This window comes from Onychostoma macrolepis, chromosome 04, assembly GCF_012432095.1.
Source record: "Onychostoma macrolepis isolate SWU-2019 chromosome 04, ASM1243209v1, whole genome shotgun sequence".
Taxonomy (NCBI): Eukaryota; Metazoa; Chordata; class Actinopteri; order Cypriniformes; family Cyprinidae; genus Onychostoma; species Onychostoma macrolepis.
Genome location: NC_081158.1, coordinates 26128479 through 26149641, shown reverse-complemented (window position 1 = coordinate 26149641; position 21163 = coordinate 26128479). Strand labels below are relative to the sequence as shown.

At 34.8% G+C, this 21163-nt stretch overlaps 1 protein-coding gene across 1 annotated transcript in view; it reads right to left on the bottom strand.

Annotated features, from left to right (window-relative positions):
• Positions 1 to 5234: 5234 nt before the first annotated feature.
• Positions 5235 to 21163, bottom strand: part of nell2b (neural EGFL like 2b) — a 48961-nt gene continuing 33032 nt past the window's right edge. Inside the window, exons 16-20 of the mRNA XM_058774213.1 lie at positions 12711 to 12851; positions 12368 to 12561; positions 12106 to 12282; positions 8244 to 8471; positions 5235 to 5935 (exon numbers count right to left, since the gene is read on the bottom strand). Coding sequence (XP_058630196.1) covers positions 5894 to 5935; positions 8244 to 8471; positions 12106 to 12282; positions 12368 to 12561; positions 12711 to 12851 — 782 coding nt within the window. The 3' untranslated portion in view covers positions 5235 to 5893. The remainder of the gene's footprint in view (positions 5936 to 8243; positions 8472 to 12105; positions 12283 to 12367; positions 12562 to 12710; positions 12852 to 21163) is intronic.

The window sequence follows — 21163 nt, the reverse complement described above, 5'->3', positions numbered from 1 at the left end:
ATTTATTTGAAAAACAAATCTTTTATAACAGTATAACTGTCACTAATCATGTTAATGCATCCATGCTAAATAAAAGTATAATTTTTTTTTTTAAACTTACATACACCAAAATATATTTTTACAGTATGTTAAACATTTTAAAATATATTAAAAAATTACTAATCTCAGCTTGACTGTCAAAAATCCAATCTATTAGGACTATATACATGTTTTTCATCATCTTTGTTCACTCATCTGAACTCTTTATCTCTCTTTCCTGGAACAATATAGAACAATGCCAGCATAATATCTACTGATCAGCCTATTTAACATAAGCTCTGTTTCTATATGTGCGTACAAGAGTAGTACATCTGTGTCTCAGAGAGTATCATGGGACCCCCTTCTCTCCCCGCTCACATTCTCCAAATGATGACACCCAGGGTGAGAGGTGATAATGATTATTAAGCCTTATTAACAATCATAATTGGGATTGAAAATATTCAAGTTTACATCTGTTAGGGGTGTATTAGAATCTCACCCCCTACATCATCTCCCATTATGGTCCTGTAATTGGAAACTATCCTTTTCTATGGAATACAAAACGATGAATGATGAAGTCTATTAGGCCTAAATTATTCAAGCCATAAATTGAAAATAAATCTCTTTTGCAAAGCATATGAAAAGAGACTCGTAGCAGGAATAAAAAAGGACTTATTTCTTAGTGACAAGGACTACTTTTAAACTCTGCATTAAGTCCCTTGAGTGTATCGCCGAGCTTTATTAGAGAAAAATAATAAAATAAAAAGTGGTGGCTCAAAATATTCATGCTATTCAAGAGTGTTCATTACTGCATGAACACACTCGATGGCACAGACATCAAAGGAAAAGGCCTGGCCGTATATCCACTGAACCTTCAACACAGCATAACCAATCCCCCTTCTGCCATACTTCAGTATTCATGCTTTTCACACACTGAGTGCTTAGGTGGTTTTATGTCAGAGTAAAATCATATCAAAGTAGAGGTTCTCCACCATCGAAATGATTCATCTGACTTCAGATTGGTTCGAAATGACTTTAAACTGCAGGCGTAGTGCTGTTGGGAACAGCACAACTATTAAAGTGCCAGTAAATATGATGTAAAAAAGGGAACTTCACTTTCCATGCAGTGAAATTAGATCATCCAAGCCGCTTCTATAGGTCTATAAAAGTAATATGGCTGAGAAAATGGATCTCGCCACAGATCTTCTTAATTTCAATTCACTGAAGTGAGCTGAAAAGGTGGGACTGAAGGAAGGAGGGAGGGAGGGGGAAAGCAAGGGAGAGTGAAAGAGAGCGAGACGGAGATTTCACACCGTGACTTCCTTCATTCAGTGAAGATCAAAGGTAACATGATTCCTTTTCTTCTGGCGGATCAGAGGTTTTTAATGTGTCTGCTCCTCTCTAAAGTGCTGTCTTGCTGAACTGGATACGACTGGTCAGAGCATCACACCCTTCGCTAAACTCAGTGAACATTTCCTCCTGTCAGAAACAGTTCATACAGTGGGGAAAATAATTATTTGGTCCCCTGCTGATTTTGTAAGTTTGCCCACTTAAAAAAAAAAGGGTTCATCATTTTTATGGTGGGTTTATTTTAACTGATAGAGACAGAATATCAAACAAAAAATCCAGAAAAAAGCAGCATACAAATGTTAAAAAAAGATTTACATTTTAGTAAGTCAAATACATATTTGATCCCCTACCAACCAGCAGGAATTTTGGCTCCCACAGATTGGTTATGTGCACATGTGGAACACAGATTAGTCCTGTCACTTTAAGAAGATACTCCTAATTTCAACTCGCTGTGTGTATAAAAGACTCCTGTCCATAGAATCTGTATCTTCCATTCCAACCCCTCCACTACCATGGGCAAGACCAAAGAGCTGTCAAAGGACATCAGGGACAAGATTGTAGACCTACACAAGGCTGGAATGGGCTACAAGACCATCAGCAAAAAGCTTGGTGAGAAGGAGACAACTGTTGGTGCGAATATTCAGAAATGGAAGAAATACAAAACAACCATTAATCGGCCTCAGTCTGGAGCTCCGTGCAAGATCTTGCCTCATGGGGTAAGGATGATCATGAGAAAGGTGAGGGATCAGCCCAGAACTACACGGGAAGAGCTTGTTAAAGATCTTAAGGCAGTTGGGACCACAATCACCAAGCGAAACATTGGTAACACACTAATGGACTAAAATCCTGCCAGAACATGAGGGATACATGAGATTCATATGTCTTCCACACTTTTAGAAATTTCAAAAATGTCCCATCATCAATGAATAATGAAATAACAGTCTGTTCATACAAACTATCGCATGGCTTTGTATGGGTCACTTTTATGGTGCTTTTACATCCTTCACAACACTTGTAAGCTTCAGTTCCCACTCATGATAAAAAAAAAAAGATCAACCAGCAGAATTTCTTCTTTTGGTTTCCATGTCAAAAAGAAAGTGATACAGTAGAGGTTTGGAACAGCATGAAGGTGAGTAAATGACGCCTGGATGTTCATTTTGGGGTGAAGTATCCCTTCAAGCCTGTAAAACTTAGTCAAACAGTCATAAAGAGACACTCTATCCTCTTTGAGAGTCAGATTTGCTGGCAGTCTGTCCCACCGGCGCTGACGTAAGAGAAGCTCTCAGAGGAGCTCTCCGTGGTGCTGATATTTCCGCTCAAGCATGGGGCTCTTCTCTGCTACAGGCTTTTCAGAGCCAGCTGGATAACCAGACAACATGCCGGGTCACTTGGTCCTCCCCCCACACTCCACCCCACCCCACCCCCACCCCCTCTTCCTCTCTGTTCTTCACAGGCATGAGGAAGCACTAGTCAGACTCTTGGCTCTCCATTAGCCGGCAGAGGCCGGCAGACAAATATAGAGCCAAAGTGTCCAACAGAACGGGGAAAGAGACATTGCCAGTTAGTTTTGGCAGGGACCCGATTCACCACTTCAGCAAGATTACACACTGTGCTGAAAAGGGCAAGAGATTAAAAAACAAGCACTTGGTGAGAAAGAGAGAGAGAGAGAGAGAGAGAGAGAGAAGCTAAGTATAATAAGCATGGCTACAAAAATTGTAATCAGCATGGTGATTATAGGTCAAAGGTGCAATCAGTAATTTTTCCTACTTAAAAAAAAAAAAAAAGAATAATTTAATAGTACTTTTGCTCACATGTATGGTGACGCATTGCTGCCACACATATATTCTTTTTTTCCATTCAATTATGCTGTAAAAACGAGATATAATGGCATTAAAAACTAATTTTATCTTTGTTATCGGACAATTTTGTTCATGGAATAAACTTATCATGGCTGATTATATCACCGAATGGCATTTTAACAACACTGGTAACAGAAACCTTTATACTACATCCTTGCCACTAAGCATTGAACACCATGATTTGTTCAATATGATTGATTGATTTAAAATAAATAAATAAATACTTCTTTGAAAATTGTCTGAAAGTCTAATATGAAATATTCATATTAATAATATTTGGTTGAAAATCTGACAGCAAAACTACTTAATTTGCCTTCACTAATTAATCTTCAGGGCTAATACTACTACTACTACTACTACTACTAATAATAATAATAATTATTATTATTTCATTATTACTAATGTAGTCATAAAAATCAATATTGCAAAATAATTATTTGTAATTCATTTTTAAATTAATATAAATTAATTTTAAATGAAAAAATGAAAAATAAAATAACACCAAAAATAAATACAATAAATAGTAAAAGTTTAGCGTGTGACACTGCAGCACATCAATTTTCCGAAAGTATTTCATCCCAAGATCCCAAATGCTGATTCTATAGCTACTTACATTAGACATGTATTTCACCAAGAGAAAACAGAGCCATACCCACACCCATATGTCCACACATACAAGCATACACTATAGGTCAGATAAAGGTTGGCACATGGCGAGGCTCTCAGAAGGCGAGGGCTGGCACAGTGACATCAGATCTGCAGTATGGTCCCTAATCTGTGGGATCAGTAAAATCACGGAAATGAGAGGCATCACACTGCAGTAATCTCCTGCATCGGGAAAACTGTGTGTGTGTGTGAAAGAGATGAGAGAGGCTGTAGAGGCCAGGAAAACAGAACCAGCCACTATCAACCAACTATTAAAACCAAGAGTAATTGCATAGGATTACTGGCACTGAAATAAACCCAAGTTCAGCCTGCATGAGGAGAATCCAGACACCAGACTGATGAAAAGTGACAGAAAGCTCTATTAAATAGAGACTTGAAAGGGAAAAGATACATGGAAGATGACACTGAATCAGCAAGGATGGAAACAAGTGGACAAAATAATGATGTTGAAAAGAAAACAACATTATTCTGATGTTCCGTTGTCTATTTCAAACCCTCAGCGGCCTCAAAGATCCCAAAGCCTGTCAAAAAATATCCTTAAAGTCAAGATGAAATCAAAATCTTATCTAGTCTTATTGTGAAAGATTTATCTGTGCATGTTATTCCAAAGAAAATAAATCTTTGTAATCTGTAATCTTTAATCAAAATCTAATCTAAGTCAAACTATAATAACACTCTGAAATACTTGAAATACTCTGAAGTAAAATAGGTTGCAAACTGCAAGTCATATAAAATAAATTATACTTTGACTTTTACAAATTGTATTACTTACTATAGACAAAATTTCAACTTGCATCAAACACGTGTGATCTCTATTGAAGTCTAATGTGTAAAACATTAATAAATGTATTTATACATACTAACATTTTCTGATATACAGCTAAATAAAAAATAAATAAAATAATTAGTAAATGGCAACAAAAATGTTTCAGATGGAGTTCAGCATGTGAGATTTTCTGATAAACAAATGCCAACTGTTCAATTAGAGTTGTTATACTTGTGTGTGTTAAAGGGGTCATATGACGTTGCTAAAAAGAACATTATTTTGTGTATTTGGTGTAATGCAATTTGTTTATGCGGTTTAAGGTTCAAAAAACACATTATTTAGCAACAACAAGAATAAAAGTCCCGCCCTCTTTCTTTGCGTATACATTTGGGCGGTGTTTTGCGTGGTCGAGTCTTAACTTTTATAAAGAATATCTCTTTGGTTTTGAGACTTTAGTCTTTGCAGCTTCAGGGATCTTATCTATAACAGCTTGTAACACTCCAAAGAGAAAGGAAAACTTGAAATCGATATATGACCCCTTTAAATAAATAAAAAAGAACAACAATGCATCTGCATATTTTTCAATGGAAACCTTTTATTTCACCATGACACAATAGTGCACCGAGCCATTTAAGGAAACAAAACATCAATTTGGCAAGAGGTGCAACATAAAACATCAAAGTAAAAACAGAATTCAAAAGACGTGAGAAACAAACACATTAAATAAACTATTCACAACATCAAGATCATATTTGCCCTGGAAGGGAGCGGAACAACCATTAATACTGAAAGAAGTAAACACTGTAAGGTAATTTACAAAGGATTTTACCATGTCTGCAGTCTGTTGAACCCATCAAGCACAAAACACTGCGATCACTGACAAGTTAACCTTTATTTTTTCAACATAGTTTTGATATTGAAACCTGAAAATTGAATGGAATTCGCAAAACTTGATCTGAATATTGCATCATGGTTTCCGATGATTGATAAATGCCAAACATCTTATCAAATGCATCAAGCAAATCTGAAACACCGTTCAAAGCTAAAACGATTGGTTGCTTTATCTTTTGTTATGTATGATTGACCTATCTGTATATCGTTTATGTTTATAATACATGTGAGGATTTGGTATAAAATGATCTTCTGAAGGGGATGAAACTGTACAGAGAGACGAGAACAGACAAAAGGAGAGCGAGAAAAGGAAAGTAGTCAGACATTTTGTCTTTCAATAGGACTAGAGGCACAAAGGGTCCACAGAGCAACAGATGTGACCATTCTGTAGAGAAAAAAGAGGGAGGGAGGGAAGGAAAAGGAAGGAGACATTAGTCAAAAAAGGAAAGTAGCCAATTTGACACTCACTCAAGAATTTCCATACTGTATGTGTGTAACGCATTGAAAAAGCATCAGAACAGCCTCTCATGATTCATCGCTCAGCTCAAATGATGCTGATGACCTTGGCCAGTCACATAAGGTGCTTTAATAAGTAGATGAATTCTCTCCTGTCCCTGAGCTCTGTACTTTATTCCTGCATTCATCTCACACAGACAAACCTCACAGCATCCGGGACCGTTTTCTGTGTACTGTCTATGTTTCTTAGCTATTTATCTATAAATGACTTGACACATCATTTAGAGAGGGGTCCAAATGTCAGAGACCACTAGTGAAAATATATCTTATTTATTCATTATAAAATTCAATTATTAATACATTTTTTTCATTACAATTTATAAGAAGCCCCAATCATGGCATGCTAAAAAATATGTATAGAAGGCCATTTCTCCAATAGAACACTGTAAAAAAAAAAAAAAAAGTTGGGAGAACTTAAAAAAAAAAAAATGTTTTACCAGCTTCAGCAGATTTTTGAGTTTTCTCAACTTGTCGTTTTAAGTTTATACAACAAAAATGTGAGAATCTCCCACAAAAATAAGTTGAGCAAACTCAAAAATCTGCTGAAGCTGGTAAAACATTTTTTTTTTTTTTTTAAGTTCGCGCAACTTTTTTTTTTTTTTCTATTGGAGAAATGGCCTTCTATACATATTTCTTAGCATGCCATGATTGGGGCTTCTTATAAATTGTAATGAAAAAAATGTATTAATAATTGAATTTTATAATAAATAAATAAGATATATTTTCACTGTTTCACTAATTTTAAGTTGGCTCAACTTTTTTTCTTTTTTTTTTTTTTTACAGTGAATGAAAAAAAGTTCTAACTTTCTAGAAAGTTCTAAGAAGTGTGACTTTAAGCTTTTTTCTCACAGTTCTGACTTCTGAGTTTATATTAAAAAACAGAATTTTAAGATATAAACTCAGAATTGCGAGATATAGAAAAAAGGTCCAAATTGTGAGCTAAAAAGTCGCAAATACCTTTTTATGATTTTTTTATTCAGTGGCAGAAAAAAATTCTGTTCCGAAAAAAAGATGTGAATTTGGAACTGCAAGAAAGTCAATCAGAAATCTAAGATTATATCTCACAATTCTGAGTTAACATCTTAAAATTCTAAAACTCAGAACTGTGAGGAAAAATTATGAATTATGAGATAAAGTCACAATTATCTTTTTTTTCCCATTCCATGGGAGAAATGGGTTTCTATACATAATTTTTTAATTGTCATGAGTGGGCCTTTGTAGAAAATATAAACTGTAATGAATAATATATTAATAATTTCATAATTTATAAATTAACAAGATGTATTTTCACAACTGTGCAAAGCTGTGAGAATCTCACAATTCAAGATTTTTTTTTTCTCACAACTGCAAATTTTTCATCTCACAGTCAGAACTGTGAGTTATAAACTCGCAATCGTGAGTTAACATTTCGCAATTTTGGCTTTTTCACAATTCTGACTTTTTTCCTGCAATTCTGAGAAAAAAAAAAAGAATTGCAAGAAATAAACTCCGAATTGTGAGATATAAATGCTGAATTGTGAGAAAAAAGGTTGCAATTAATAATAATAAAAAAAAAATAATAATAATAATCCCGTGGTGGAAACAAGCTTCTATAATGATAGTTTAGTTTTATATAATTTAATTCTAAGACATGAAAAAACTAAGTATAGTGTTATAAATGTGTATTTAATTTTTAAATAAAAATATAAAAACTTTGCTAGATTTATAATGCTAATAACCGTGGAAACATCTCAAAGTCTGTGAAAATGATCCATTAATGCTAACTTATCATAAAGTTCCTTTGATTTCTTTGATCTTTGTTTTTTTCAAGGTTTAAATTACGTTCTAAAGGTCTCTATTCGATGGGGTCTCAGATTTTTGGATCTCACTGTTAGTGTTTTATGAATAATATTTATATGCACCAAAACAATAAAATCAAAGCTGTGACTGGGCGCACCACCAAAAGCCTTTGCCTTTGACTGAATTGGCATTAAAATGTTTAAAAATAAATTAGCCAGATGTCCATGAAACCCTTAGTGGGCCTGTGGAAGCTGCCTTTGTTTTATGTGAAAGGATCCAGCTTAAAAATAATGACAAGCACAGGGGTTTGCATCTAAATACTCAATAATAAATAAACTGCTTGATCTTGGTGATTTGCAACATGTGTGTCTGTGGGTGGTTACGTAAGTGTTAAGTACCTTGCACTGGCAGAGGGAACACTCCGTGCCGTGTTTGGTCCAAGCAGAGCCGCTGAAGCGAGTGATCCCGTATTCATCCACACAGGTCTTGGTAATGTCATTCCGCACAGTATCGGCCAGACAGGGGTCCGTGACGCAGCGTGGACAGCACTCGCCCTCCGGAACCACTGTAAACTCACAGTCAGCCACCGGCGCACAGGATATCGGCCAGCAGTCCACTTCACCCCTCTGAGAAACACACATACAGAAACATATTTCAATCCTATACAGAAAAGAATCAATATTTTCACAATTGCGTTTGGTGAGGCTAGTAGTATATAAATTACACACTTCCGCTTTAACATGCTGCAAATCACAAATAGTGTGTTTGCGCTCACTGATCCAGAGAGGAGCGTGTAATGAAGGATCGATACGACACTCCTAGGTCAGAGCTGGTTTAATATAGTCACACATGGGGCTCTGATTCCTCCAGCATTCTTTAAAACTTCGTGTAACATCTGCTGGACTGCAGGTGAGGTGTCAAAATATATCAAAGCTTTGATCCTGTCTGGATGCTTTCCACAGGTGCAAGGATAAAGTGATGGTGTACTTAGAATGACAAACATAAAAGCGTGTGAAGGTCAGTCCGAACAAACACTGCACGGTAAAAGTGTGAGTAAGACAGACAGAGAAGAAACTCTTGTGTGTGTATCTAGGGAGAGTATGAGGAGATCATTTGCTTAATATGGAGGCAGGAAGTCCAACCACTTTGTGAGGTATCACTCACACACACATATATATATATATATATATATATATATATATATATATATATATTAGTGCTGTCAAACGATTAATCGCATTCAAAATAAAAGTTTTCATAATATATGTGTGTATACTGTGTATATTAATTATGTATATATAATACAAACACATGCATGTATATATTTAAGAAAGATATGTTAAGTTTATATATTAAATATACTTATATATAATACAAAAATATAAGAATATAAATATATAAATGTATATACATGTAAATATTTTTAAAATACATTCATGTATGTGTTTGTATTTATATATACATAATAAATATACACAGTACACACATATATATATATATATAATGTAAACAAAAACATTTATTTTGAATGCGATTAATCGCGATTAATTGTTTGACAGCACCAATATATATATAAGAATATATATATATAAGAATATGTTTTCGATCAAATATATTTATTTGATCGAAAACACAGCAAAACAGTAATATATTATTACAATTCAAAATTACTATTTTCTATTTCGATACATTTTAAAATGCAATTTATTCCTGTGATATTCCTGCAATTTATTGTATCCTTGCTCAATAAATGTATTAATTTCTTTCAAAAAACAACCATCCAATCAAAACAACAACCAAACACATACTTCCAAGATGGCCTGCAATTTTATTAGAGTTCATGAATCAAGTAGTCAATCAAGGATGAATAATTCTACTGAGTCAAATCATTTTAATGAATCTGTTGATCAGTTGTTCTGGTCTAAATGATTCGGTTACAGATTGGATGAACCCCATTCTCGAGTTCTACTCAATGACTCAATGTTTTGGTCAGTAAATAATGACTTAAATTTTGACTTATGACCATTTAATGGACACTTTTTTTGGTTTTGAATCATTAAAGTCTTTATATTATTTTACAGTTGATCTGTGCATTATTAAAATCTTAATTCCTTTTGTGTTTCAGAGAAGATACAAGTTCAAAACCACATGAGGGTGAATAAATGATTCATTTTTGGTGAACCGATTGTTGTATTTCGCTGCAAGACAACATATTTTTCAGATTGCATCCTTAATCAGACTGAGCAGGTTACGTAGTCCTTGATTACAAAGGGAATGCAGATATTTCTCTGAATGTCTCTCTCTCCCCTCCTGGAGTTTTCCGTTCCGGAAACATTCTTTGTTCTTTCACTCCTCACACTTTTGTATTTTTAAAACACAAAGCATTCTTTCCTGCCCCATTCTCTCTTTTTCGGTGTCTCTTCCTCTCTTTCAAGTTCTGTGTTCTTTTTACTTCACAGGGAACAAGGGAAAAAACTGATGAGAAGAGGGATTCGAAGAGTAAAGGGGGTTGAAAACGGCTAAAAGAAAGCACTGACTGAAAGAGAATGTGATAACAGTATAAGAATCACATAAAAGAGACAAACAAAAAGCAGCTGTACTGAAACCTAATAAAATTTCAATATGGCCATGTAAAACTGGCTCTGTTTGATCATGTTCCTTTCTCAGACCCTGATTACACTTATTGAAAAGTAAGTTATTGAGTAATTAATCCAGAGCCGGGCTTTAGCATTAGCCTGGAAAACAAGCCTTTCGTTTGTTAAACCATCCACAACTGTCCAGAAGTCTTTAACAGAATTCATTACAGACCTACAGCAGTCCTAAACTCTGAGGAAAAGGTTTCATTCTCTGTGAGCTAAAAAAAACCAAACTCTCAAACATAGAAAATGTGAGCTGGGAGCCTGGCATGTCATATGAAGATCCTCTGACAAGTTTAGGAGCCCTGTTTGAACCCATTGTCAGCTCAGCAAATACTGTAGTAAGGATTTTCACTAGAGAGAAAGATAGAGTTAGCTGGACTTTATAATTCAATTCTTCACAGAGTGAAAGAAGTTCTGCATGAAGAAAGAAAAATGGCTTCTAGATGAAAGTTCAGTGCTGAACCACAGCACACAGGAGGGAAAAACACCAGAGGGGCTGAAAACTGCATTGTTCAAGGTTTTGGCACAAGGCTTCCTGACTGAGATATTGCAGAAAGTTCCACTGTGACCAGCAGTTTCTCTGAATCTGAATCTAATACACAGGGAACAGAATGACAGAGGAGTTTATTCTGAGCGTTGTGCATGTGTGAATGCATATACTGTTTGCTAAAGGGGACATATTTCACACTTTTGCATCATATTCCTTCCCTCGAGTCCAGTTATAACGGTAGTCAAGGTTGCTTGAACCAAAAAAGCTGCAGTTCAGTTTTACGTGACCATTTTCACTCTGACTCTCGGGCTGTTTTTGCCAATGTACTTGAAAGACTATGACAAGTTATGCTATGATTAGCATGAGGTTCATACAATTTTTCCTGTATGAAAGTCCTGCTGAATACTGAACAGCTGTTGATATATTAATGTGGGTGGTCATCAGTTAAAGTGCTTTAATTTCACTGATGTTAAAATGTTTTTATATTTACCTCATATTAAATAATTCAATTATAATTAAATAACATACAAATATATTCATATCTAAAAGTCTAAGAATATAATTTTTTTGACATCTTTTTTAAATTTAGATTTTGAAAAACAAAGCAAAAGTATGATTAAATATTTAATCATTTTAAAGTTTTTCTTTTATTATTAAAAAATACATTATTTTAAATATTTAAAAATGTGTATATACTTGTGTAGATTTTTGGCATTTAATATATATAAAATAATACTAAATATAAAATATGACATTTAATAAATTTCATTTGTTGATACTTCCATTGAAATACACAAGATGCTATTTCACATCATTTTAAGATCATACTGTATGAACCACTAGGTTATGAGGTTCATTAACATATTTTATAATGACAAACAAATATATAGAAATGTATGCAAAATAATTTTTTTTAAATAGATTTTTACTAGTGGTTTTTAGTTATATGGGCCCCACTGTTTATCTCTAAATGCTGAGATATTTCAATAATCATTTAACAGAATCTTTTGTCATGTTCTTTAGCAACAGCTCTTTCTAATGTCAACCATATACCACATACTAGTTTATAAATAAATACTGGCAATCATAATGCATTACCACATCGAGTTGGCGTAACATGCTGCCACTCACCATGCACTGGCACTGCTGGCAGTTCTCCACCCAGGTCTCTCCGTTACTGTACGCCAGCAGACCGTTCTGATGCAAACACTGAGAACTCAGACGAGGATCGCATTCAGGACAGCACAACACATCCACCGTGGGATTCTCACAGTCACACACCATCCGTCTACACATCACCAACCCCGACTGAAAAGGAGAGAAAGACAAGATTCTGAGTTTAAAAAAATCATGTTTCCTTTGACTACAATTCCCATCAGCCTCTTCGGCTCACCTGACAAGAGCAGACCGAGCACCTGTCGTCATCCAGCACCCAAATCTGCCCGTTGTGTTTCACCTTCCCATCATGGGCGCAGTCGCCCGTGCAGTTCCTACCGTGCGGACAGCGGCAGTCATAACCTCCGTCCACGTTAAAGCACACGGTGTCATTAGCACAGCTGTGCCGCCCCATCTCACATTCATCAATGTCTACCAACCAGAAACAAAGAAGACACCAATTAAGTCACTTGTTAAATCCAAGGGGTCAAGGTTTAGCTGGTTAGCATGATCTAGTTAACTACAGCAAAATACATCTTTCTGCATTCAAAAGAAGCACAGTTTCATTCGAAACAAGTTACCTTCACATGACTCTCCATTGGCTGAGAACATTCCGTTGTCATGGTAGCCATCGCGACACTCGCAGTGATACCAGCCAGGTAGGTTGACGCAAGTGGCTCGACTGTCACACTCCACAAATCCATCGGAGCATTCGTCGATGTCTGAAGAGATAAGGTGGAAACATGCATGAGAAAACTCAAGAAGTGTATGGAAAAAGCACAGTGTCACTCTAGGTGAGCACAACTGTACCTGAATGATGCCAAAAGTTGTCACATATCATGAAAAAAATTGGTAGCACTTTATTTAACAGTCCTGTTACTCCTGTACATACTATGTTCTTATTTTAGTACAAATAGCACAAAGTTTCCTGTAAAGTGTAGGGTTAGGTGTAGGGTTGGTGTAGGGCAATAGCACATGCAGTTTGTACAGAATGAAAACCATTACGCCTATGGGATGTCCCCACTTTTCACAAAAACAAACGTGTGTGTGTGTATGTATGTGTGTGTGAAATATGCTCACAAATAAGAATTACAAAGCAGAAAATGTTCAATTACTATGTTAATCTATCACCATAATTTCATTTTAAAAAATGCCATAAAGTGCATATTCCAATGTTGAGCATATTCCAATTCTAGAGTGTATTATCCTGTTTCCACAACCTTTTCAAATTCCTAAATGGATACAAATCTACATAAGTATATTTGATGTCTGTCCTCACACCAGGCACAAAGAAAGGGAGACAAATAGAGCTTCTGCCATGGGTGTCTTGAAAGGAGCGTATCAACAGCTGTTGATAATGATGCTCTTCACAATCTATTCAACTTTCAGTGCTTGTCCTTGGATTACACTCTCGTAGAAAGCTACACTGAGCATCCCTCAGACCCAGTCAGTTCAATGACAACTTCAACCACAATGGCATACTGGGAGAGAAATGATTTTGTGACTTTAACCTTAGGTTACCAAATGTGTTTCACCTCACCCATCTCATTATATTGTGTATTATATTGAGTTTCAATACCAATTGCAATGTCTGAAGTGAAGGCAAGGCTGAGTAGAAAGGGTAAAACAAAAACTGACGAATACTGTGTGTTTGGGGGTGTGCAAGCGAGACAGAAAAAATGTATGTAGCCTTGAGAGTCTTTGTGAAAGAGCACACAATATGAGAAACCGCCTAAAGGAGCTTGTGAATTAGGTTTGCAAGTGTTGCATGTTAGTATTGCATGGGCTGAGAAATCTTTAAAGGGATAGTTCCCTTAAAAATGAAAATTTCGACATCACTTACTCACCTTCATGTTGTTCTAAACGAACAAAACACAGTACAAAACAAGCAATAAAATAGTCAGAAAAGTACAAAATACAGTAAAAACAATAATATTGTAAAATACTGAAGATAAATGTGAAATTTTAAAAGATTTTTAAATGTAATTTATTCCTGTGGTGGCAAAGCTGAATTTTCAGTCTTCAGTGTCACATTATCCTGCAGAAATCATTCTAATATGCTGTGCTGTTTACTTATTATAATAAATGCTGAAAACATAATATTTTTGATGAAATCCAAGAGCTTCTTGTAGCTTCATAACATTACAGTTGAACCACCGATGTCACATTAACTATTTTAACAATGTCCTTTCTAGGTTTCTGGGCCTTGAACATGGTAGTTACTTTGCTGTATATGGAGGGTCAGAAAGCTCTCGGATTTCATTAAAAATATCTTAATTTGTGTTTTCCGAAGATGAACGAAGGTCTTACGGGTTTGAAACGACATGAGGGTGAGTAATTAATGAAAGAATGTTCATTTTTGGGTGAACTATACCTTTAATGCATCCTTGCTTAATAAAAGCATTACATTTTTTCAAAAAAATACGGATATTAAAACGTTTAACCTTGACTGTCACATTTATTCAAATGTTGCACATTAAAATGCTTAACACTGAACATTTGCACATGTTACAAAATTCATGTTATATTAATTAAATTTGTCGTATAGGGTAATTGTTAATTTGGGTGTATAAATGATAACAGAACATTCTTTTTTGGGTGAACTGTCCCTTTAAGAGAACCTTCTGCGGAACATTTGATCAGAAGCGGAATGTCTGATGTGAGAATTTTTCATGCAAGGATTCTGAATATTTTTCACTCCTCTGACTAAGATTTCCACACTTTTTCTAAAGATTTCACTTGCCTAACACTAAATCCCCCATCCCTCCAAAACAAAGAGCGGCGAAAATAACACAAACAGTGCTGAATAATACATAGATGTAGGCAGTGCTGATGACATTTATTCATTTTCTTCCTTGAGCACAAACACACACTGCACTCATCTCCCTCAGAGGAACGGCTGGCATTTGTGCTGTCAGTAAGCAGTAGCAAGTATTGATTGACTGTGTATTCACGGGCAAACCCCCAGGGTTCCCGCTGTCCTGCAGCCTTGCCACTAATTTGTCACGGAATGTCACAAGTCAGCGGCACAACACACAGTCTCCATCTCATTTGTTCCATCTTCAACATTTGGGATCCTCATATATTTCCATTTGTTTGCAGCAGTGAGTTTTGGTCAAGGTCAGTTTAAAAGGAATAATTCACTCAGAAATGAACATTTGCAGAAAATGTACTCACCCTTGGACAGTCCAAGATGTAAATGAGTTTGTTTCTTCATCGGAATAGATCTGGAGAAATTTAGCATTATCACTTGCTCATCAATGGATCCTCTGTAGTGAATGGGTGCCGTCAGAATGAGAGCTCAAACTGCTGATAAAAAACATCACAATAATCCACAAGTAAACTCCAGTTCATCAATTAATGTCTTGTGATGGAAAAAGCTGTGTGCTTATGAGAAACAAATCCATGGTCAAGGCCTTTTAACATTAAACCATCAAGTTCATATTTCATAATATTGCTTCCTCCAGTGACAAAGTCCATTCCCTGTTGTTCTCTCACTCCAAAATCCAACAACATATTAGATTTGATCTGTTTTGGATGGTTATAAATGGTGCGTGACCTGTGCATATTTCTCTCCTGATTCAGATAAGACTCATAATTATTAATATTATGGTTGTATTTGAGTGGGAAACAATGGTTTGAAGATAAAAACGCCTTAATGATGGATTTGTTTCTTTCAAACACACAACTGTTCACCTCACATGACATTTATGAACTGGAGTCGTAAGGATTACTTGTGGGTTATTGTAATGTTTTTATCAACCATCTGGACTCTCATTCTGACGGCACCCATTCACGTCAGTCAGCAAGTGATGTAATGCTAATTTTCATATGTTTTTCATTTTAGGGCGAACTATTTCTTTAAGGGCGCAATTTCTTTTGAGATAATCAAGAGGATCAGGTTGTATAATATACTACTTAAACAGGCCGAACACTTCCCGAGTCAAAGTGCCAAGTAAAACAGATTATCCAATCCCATGAGTGCAGACGGGAATAGTTATGGGTCCACAGTGGAATCCTCAAGTCAATTTCATCAGGGACGATTCTTCAAACGGTAAGTCATCAATTCACTCAGTCCCTTAACGTCCCGGCTGTTCCCACCCCAGCTATCTCCTTCATCTGCCCTGCCCTTGTTTTTTTCCTCCTTCCCTTCATCCTCCCCCTCCATCCTCACACTAATGAACAGATTCACACCCACTGCTGGTTCTCACTGGGGAGCTCAGTACTGTAGAAGGGCCTCAATGCAAACGAGAGTGTGTGCATAAAAGCCTGGTCCCATTCTCAAACAAAGTCTGGCCCTTTTTTTGAACAGGAAGTTCAAACGCACACCTTTTCTTACTGAGAAGGCAGATAGCAGATTCTCAGAGCTTCCCCAATAAAAGTGGCAATTCAGAGGAAAGTATTATCTTTAAAGTCCATGTGAATTGCTGTTCGCACCCCATTTTATTGGAGATGGTGATGCATTTTAGAGATATTCAGTGAGAAAAAAAAGTTTCTTTGGAACAATACAAACCCTGTTCCTGTTTATTTTCCTGACCCCATTACCAATTTTTAGTTTTTTTTAATAAATTAAAATATATAATAAAATTTGACAAAAAATATAAAATAAAAACTTTTAAATTTACATTTCAATTTATTATACATTTTCATTTTAAATACTGTGTATATAAAACTATATAAAATATCAAATTCAAAATGAAAATATATTATTATAAAAGCTGAAAAAATAAATAATACAAATTATATAAAATAAAAAACGATATATATAATATTTTAAAATTTTAATAATCAAAGTACATTTATAAAAAATATAGGTCTTGTCAGGAATAAATACTTATCCATTACATATGGATTTAATAACATTTAATAACAAATATAATAATTCTGAAAAATATATAAACGATAAAATAAATAAATTAGAATATATATAAGAAAATATGAGATAATAAATACATTTAACAATGTAAAAATATAAATATATATAATAATTATAATGGAAATATTAAATATACTATATTGTAAATTAAAACAATACAAAATAAATACATAATACATATAAATATATAAAAAGTAAAAATAAATTAAAATTATTATTTTACATTCTACATAATATTATACATTCATTTTTCAGTGTTACGCAGGATAAATAAAAGAAAGATGCTCAACAACTAAACATATATTTGTTCAACCTATTTAGAGAATTAATTATTTTATTTAATAAACTCATTAAAAAAAGAAAATGTTGTATTATAAATTCAAATGCACAATAATATATGACGATATAATATGTCTAAAAATATAAGAGAAAAGTCTACATATTTTATTTCATATTATATACAACATTACATATTAGTTTTTCAGTGTTACTCTGATTGTGCTTAAACTGAGGTCTGTGTTGCACAGTAAGGGAAGACGCTCAACAGCTAAACACTAATTAGCTCCACCTCATTAGACAAGATGAGTAACGCCTTGGAATACACGAACCCAATGAAGCAGACATAATCAGAGCGCTTAAATAAACATGGAGGAGTTTTATCGGAAGACCCAACCAGCAGTTGTTTTGAATCTCTTTGTACACACAATGTTACGCTCCTCCCTGTGGGACTGTCTCACTAGAGCTTCTGAAGATATTCTCATTAAAATTTGATAGGGGTAGGGCTCCGTTCTAGCTTTATGAGTAAAGACTTCTCGAGAATCCCATCCAGGTGCAAAGACACAGTTAAAGTGTTCAGAGACAGACCGCAGCCATTTTTTCGCAAGACTGTAAGTTTACGCCCCCTTGCTATGCACCCATCACATAAAGAATTAACAAGTATAGCCTGCAGAAACGTCTTGTTTAAGAGGAAGGACTCCCGAGCCCAAGGCGTTTAACCCCTGAGGACCTGCTGTAATTGGGTTTCCTTTATGAACAGAGCATGTGTGAAGCATCTGAGCCAATCCGATGGATAATACACGCTGCCAATCTTCTAAGAGGTAAGAGCTGGAATATGAAAGGAAATGTGACTCCCTACAGCTTCCTTTTCAGAGGAAGATAAAAAGAGAGCGAGAGAGAGAGCTTCCCTCACAGCATTTTTATTCAGAAAGCATCTCTGCGACAGGATATTTGATGGAGAAGATAATTCTGAGTCTTTGTGCTTCAGTCGATTACTCTCATTAAAGAACAGAATAACAATAAAAACACAAAGCTCTTATCAAATCATTTCTCTATTTTACCAGGAGAACAATATCCCCTGAACTAATGGATTGCTTTGTATTTACAGAACTGGTGGGGAGTGTTACCGAAGTTGGCCATATGTGCCAACGTCAAGCTGGCATAGATTAAAAAAAATTTAAAAAGAGAGAGAGAGAGAGAGATGCTTACTGACAAAGACGGAGAGTTTAATAATGCAGTTCTTTTAGTGGAGGGATAGGAGGTTTCAAAGGGACGGAGAACAGACGTTTCTTTGCCTCTCATGTTTGTTTGTGCAATATTTATCCTCTTTGCGCTTTTGTCATAACATTATATTTCCCCTCAGAGGAAGACAGAAAACATGAGGGAGAAACCGTGAGGGATTACAGACGGCTGAGCGCACAAAACAGGCATAAAGCGCATAATCTATCGCTCATATAAACAGGAAAATACCACAACACACAAAAATTATGAGACCTCTTTAACATACAGTACAAGGTGTCCAAAAGGCAAAGCACTCAATAAAAATGTGGGTTTCTGAAAAGAAAAGAAAAAGAAGAAGAAGAAATTTTATGATGTAAAATTAATAGGAAATATTTATGATTTTTTTTTTTTCTAAAATAAATAAATTATTTTCTGAATTATTTTGGTTTACTCTTTTTCTTTGTAAAAATCTTCTTTTGGTAGTTTATCTCTGTAATTCACGATTTCATGAACAAATTAATGTTGTATGTACAAACAAACAAATGAAAACAAACAAACAAACAAAAATATTTGTCATTGTTGTTGTTTTTGATTTTGTTGATTTTTCTGAAATAAATAAATCGGTATAAATAAATTGGTGGTTTATTTTCACTGAATTATTTTGTCAATTTTGTCTTTGTAAAAAACTTTTTTGTCCTTTTTCTTTTGGTAATTGCTTTCTGTATATCACGATTAAATAAACGAATGAACAAATGAACATGCGTACAACCAAACAAATAAACAAATAGAAAAAATAGTCTGAAATTGCAATAAAAAAGCAATTTGGGTTTCAAAATCTTTATAAATATTTATAGATTTTATAAAATATAAAAATAAAAATAAAAAGCTGGGTTTCACAATCTAATTTAAATGTGAAAATATAGATTAGGATTAAATAAATAGGAAATTAATAATAAATATATATAATTTTTTATCATATTGATGTATTGATTTTTTTATTTTTATATATATGTTTTTTGTTTTGGTTTTAAATTGTTTCTCTCAATATTTTGTCTTTATTTCTCTGTAAAATATTTGTATTTATCTTTGTCATTTTCTTTTTCAAATTTAGCTCTGTAATTCACAATAAATAAAACAACCAAAAAACAAACAAACAAACAAACAAATAAATAAATAAATAAAGCTGAACATTTGAAATAACATGTTTATTAAGCTGTTTTCCTATGTAGATATTTTAAGCTTTTTTCATTCTTGTGGAGACATTTGGTCCCCGCAATGTAGGCAAAACCTGACCCATGTAACATAGCTGTGAGTTTGTCTGTGTGTCAGCCAGTTCTGCCTCCAAGAACGGTGAGTCAGGCGTTCAGCACACACACAGTGTCTCGCAAACCACACCTCACTCTATCTTCTCTCTATCTCTCCACCAGCTGTCTCCTTTAGTCCCCATGCCTCCTCATTTCCTCTCTCCTCACTCCTCTTTTTCTCTTTCCCTTCATCATATCTCTGTCACTCACACATAGGAGCGAGTGGGTGTTGGAACGGTTTGTAAAAAACCACCGGCAGATGCCCTGCTGGGTAACGTTGAGCAAAAGGTTCTGAGGTCTCTGACTTTCTATCTCTCACTCACACACACACACACACACACACACACACACACACAGACGCACTGATCCCCAGAGCCATAAAAAAGCTTCATGTCCATCTCTTTTCTGCTGTTCCAGAGTTTAGAGGCTCGCTTGAAATTGTACCTGCCAACAGAAGCCTGCACTGCGAAACATCAATCTCTTAATCAGTATTTTGGGTTGTTTTTGCCTCAAATTTTAAACATCCTTTGAACTACATAGAAATAAAGTCGGTGAAGAAACAATTTTCAATCAGAAATTGCTAGTAAATTTCACAGATAATTACAAAGAAACTTTAGTAAAATTTGTAAAACCTAAGTAAAATTAGGTTGTCAAATTGGAAGTGTGTATTCTCAGAGAAAAAGTCTTATTATCTTACACAGATATGCTTCTCAAGTAAATGTTTTAAGTTTTTTTTTTTTTTGCTCCAGTGTTCATTTCTGCATGCACCAATCCAGGGACATGACAAGTTTTCAATGTCAAGTCATTTTCCTGTTAACACTAAGAATGCAATACCGTGTGAAGCCACAAAATCACAGTCCTGCAGAACATATTTAATGTTTAATATAAAGCTATGAGGTGTGGGCAGAGCTTGTTGTGCAGCATGACAAAACACCAACAAGATGTCTTGGCGTGTGTCACTTGTTATGACTGATTAGGACACAAACTGAAATTACACGGAAGAGATGTGATCTATATATCTTCACACTCTAATGTCGCATTTGGTTAAAACATGGTGTCGGAGAAACAGGTGACATCTATCTTCAGAATCAGACATGTATTTAAACTGCAATGACACTTGGTTCACTTGTGTATACAGTATGTGGGGTTTCATGAATAAAAGTTGCACTGATGACAGAATATAGCACATATATGAGGATAAGCTGCATTGGATAATGTATCACATGCTTGAAATTGACCACTGAATTTTGCTGATAAATAAATAAATAAATAAATAAATATTTTTGGTCTTTTTCTCTGATTTTGTCGTCTTATTTCTCTGTCACTTTTTGTCTTTGTCTGTATTTTTGTTTATTTA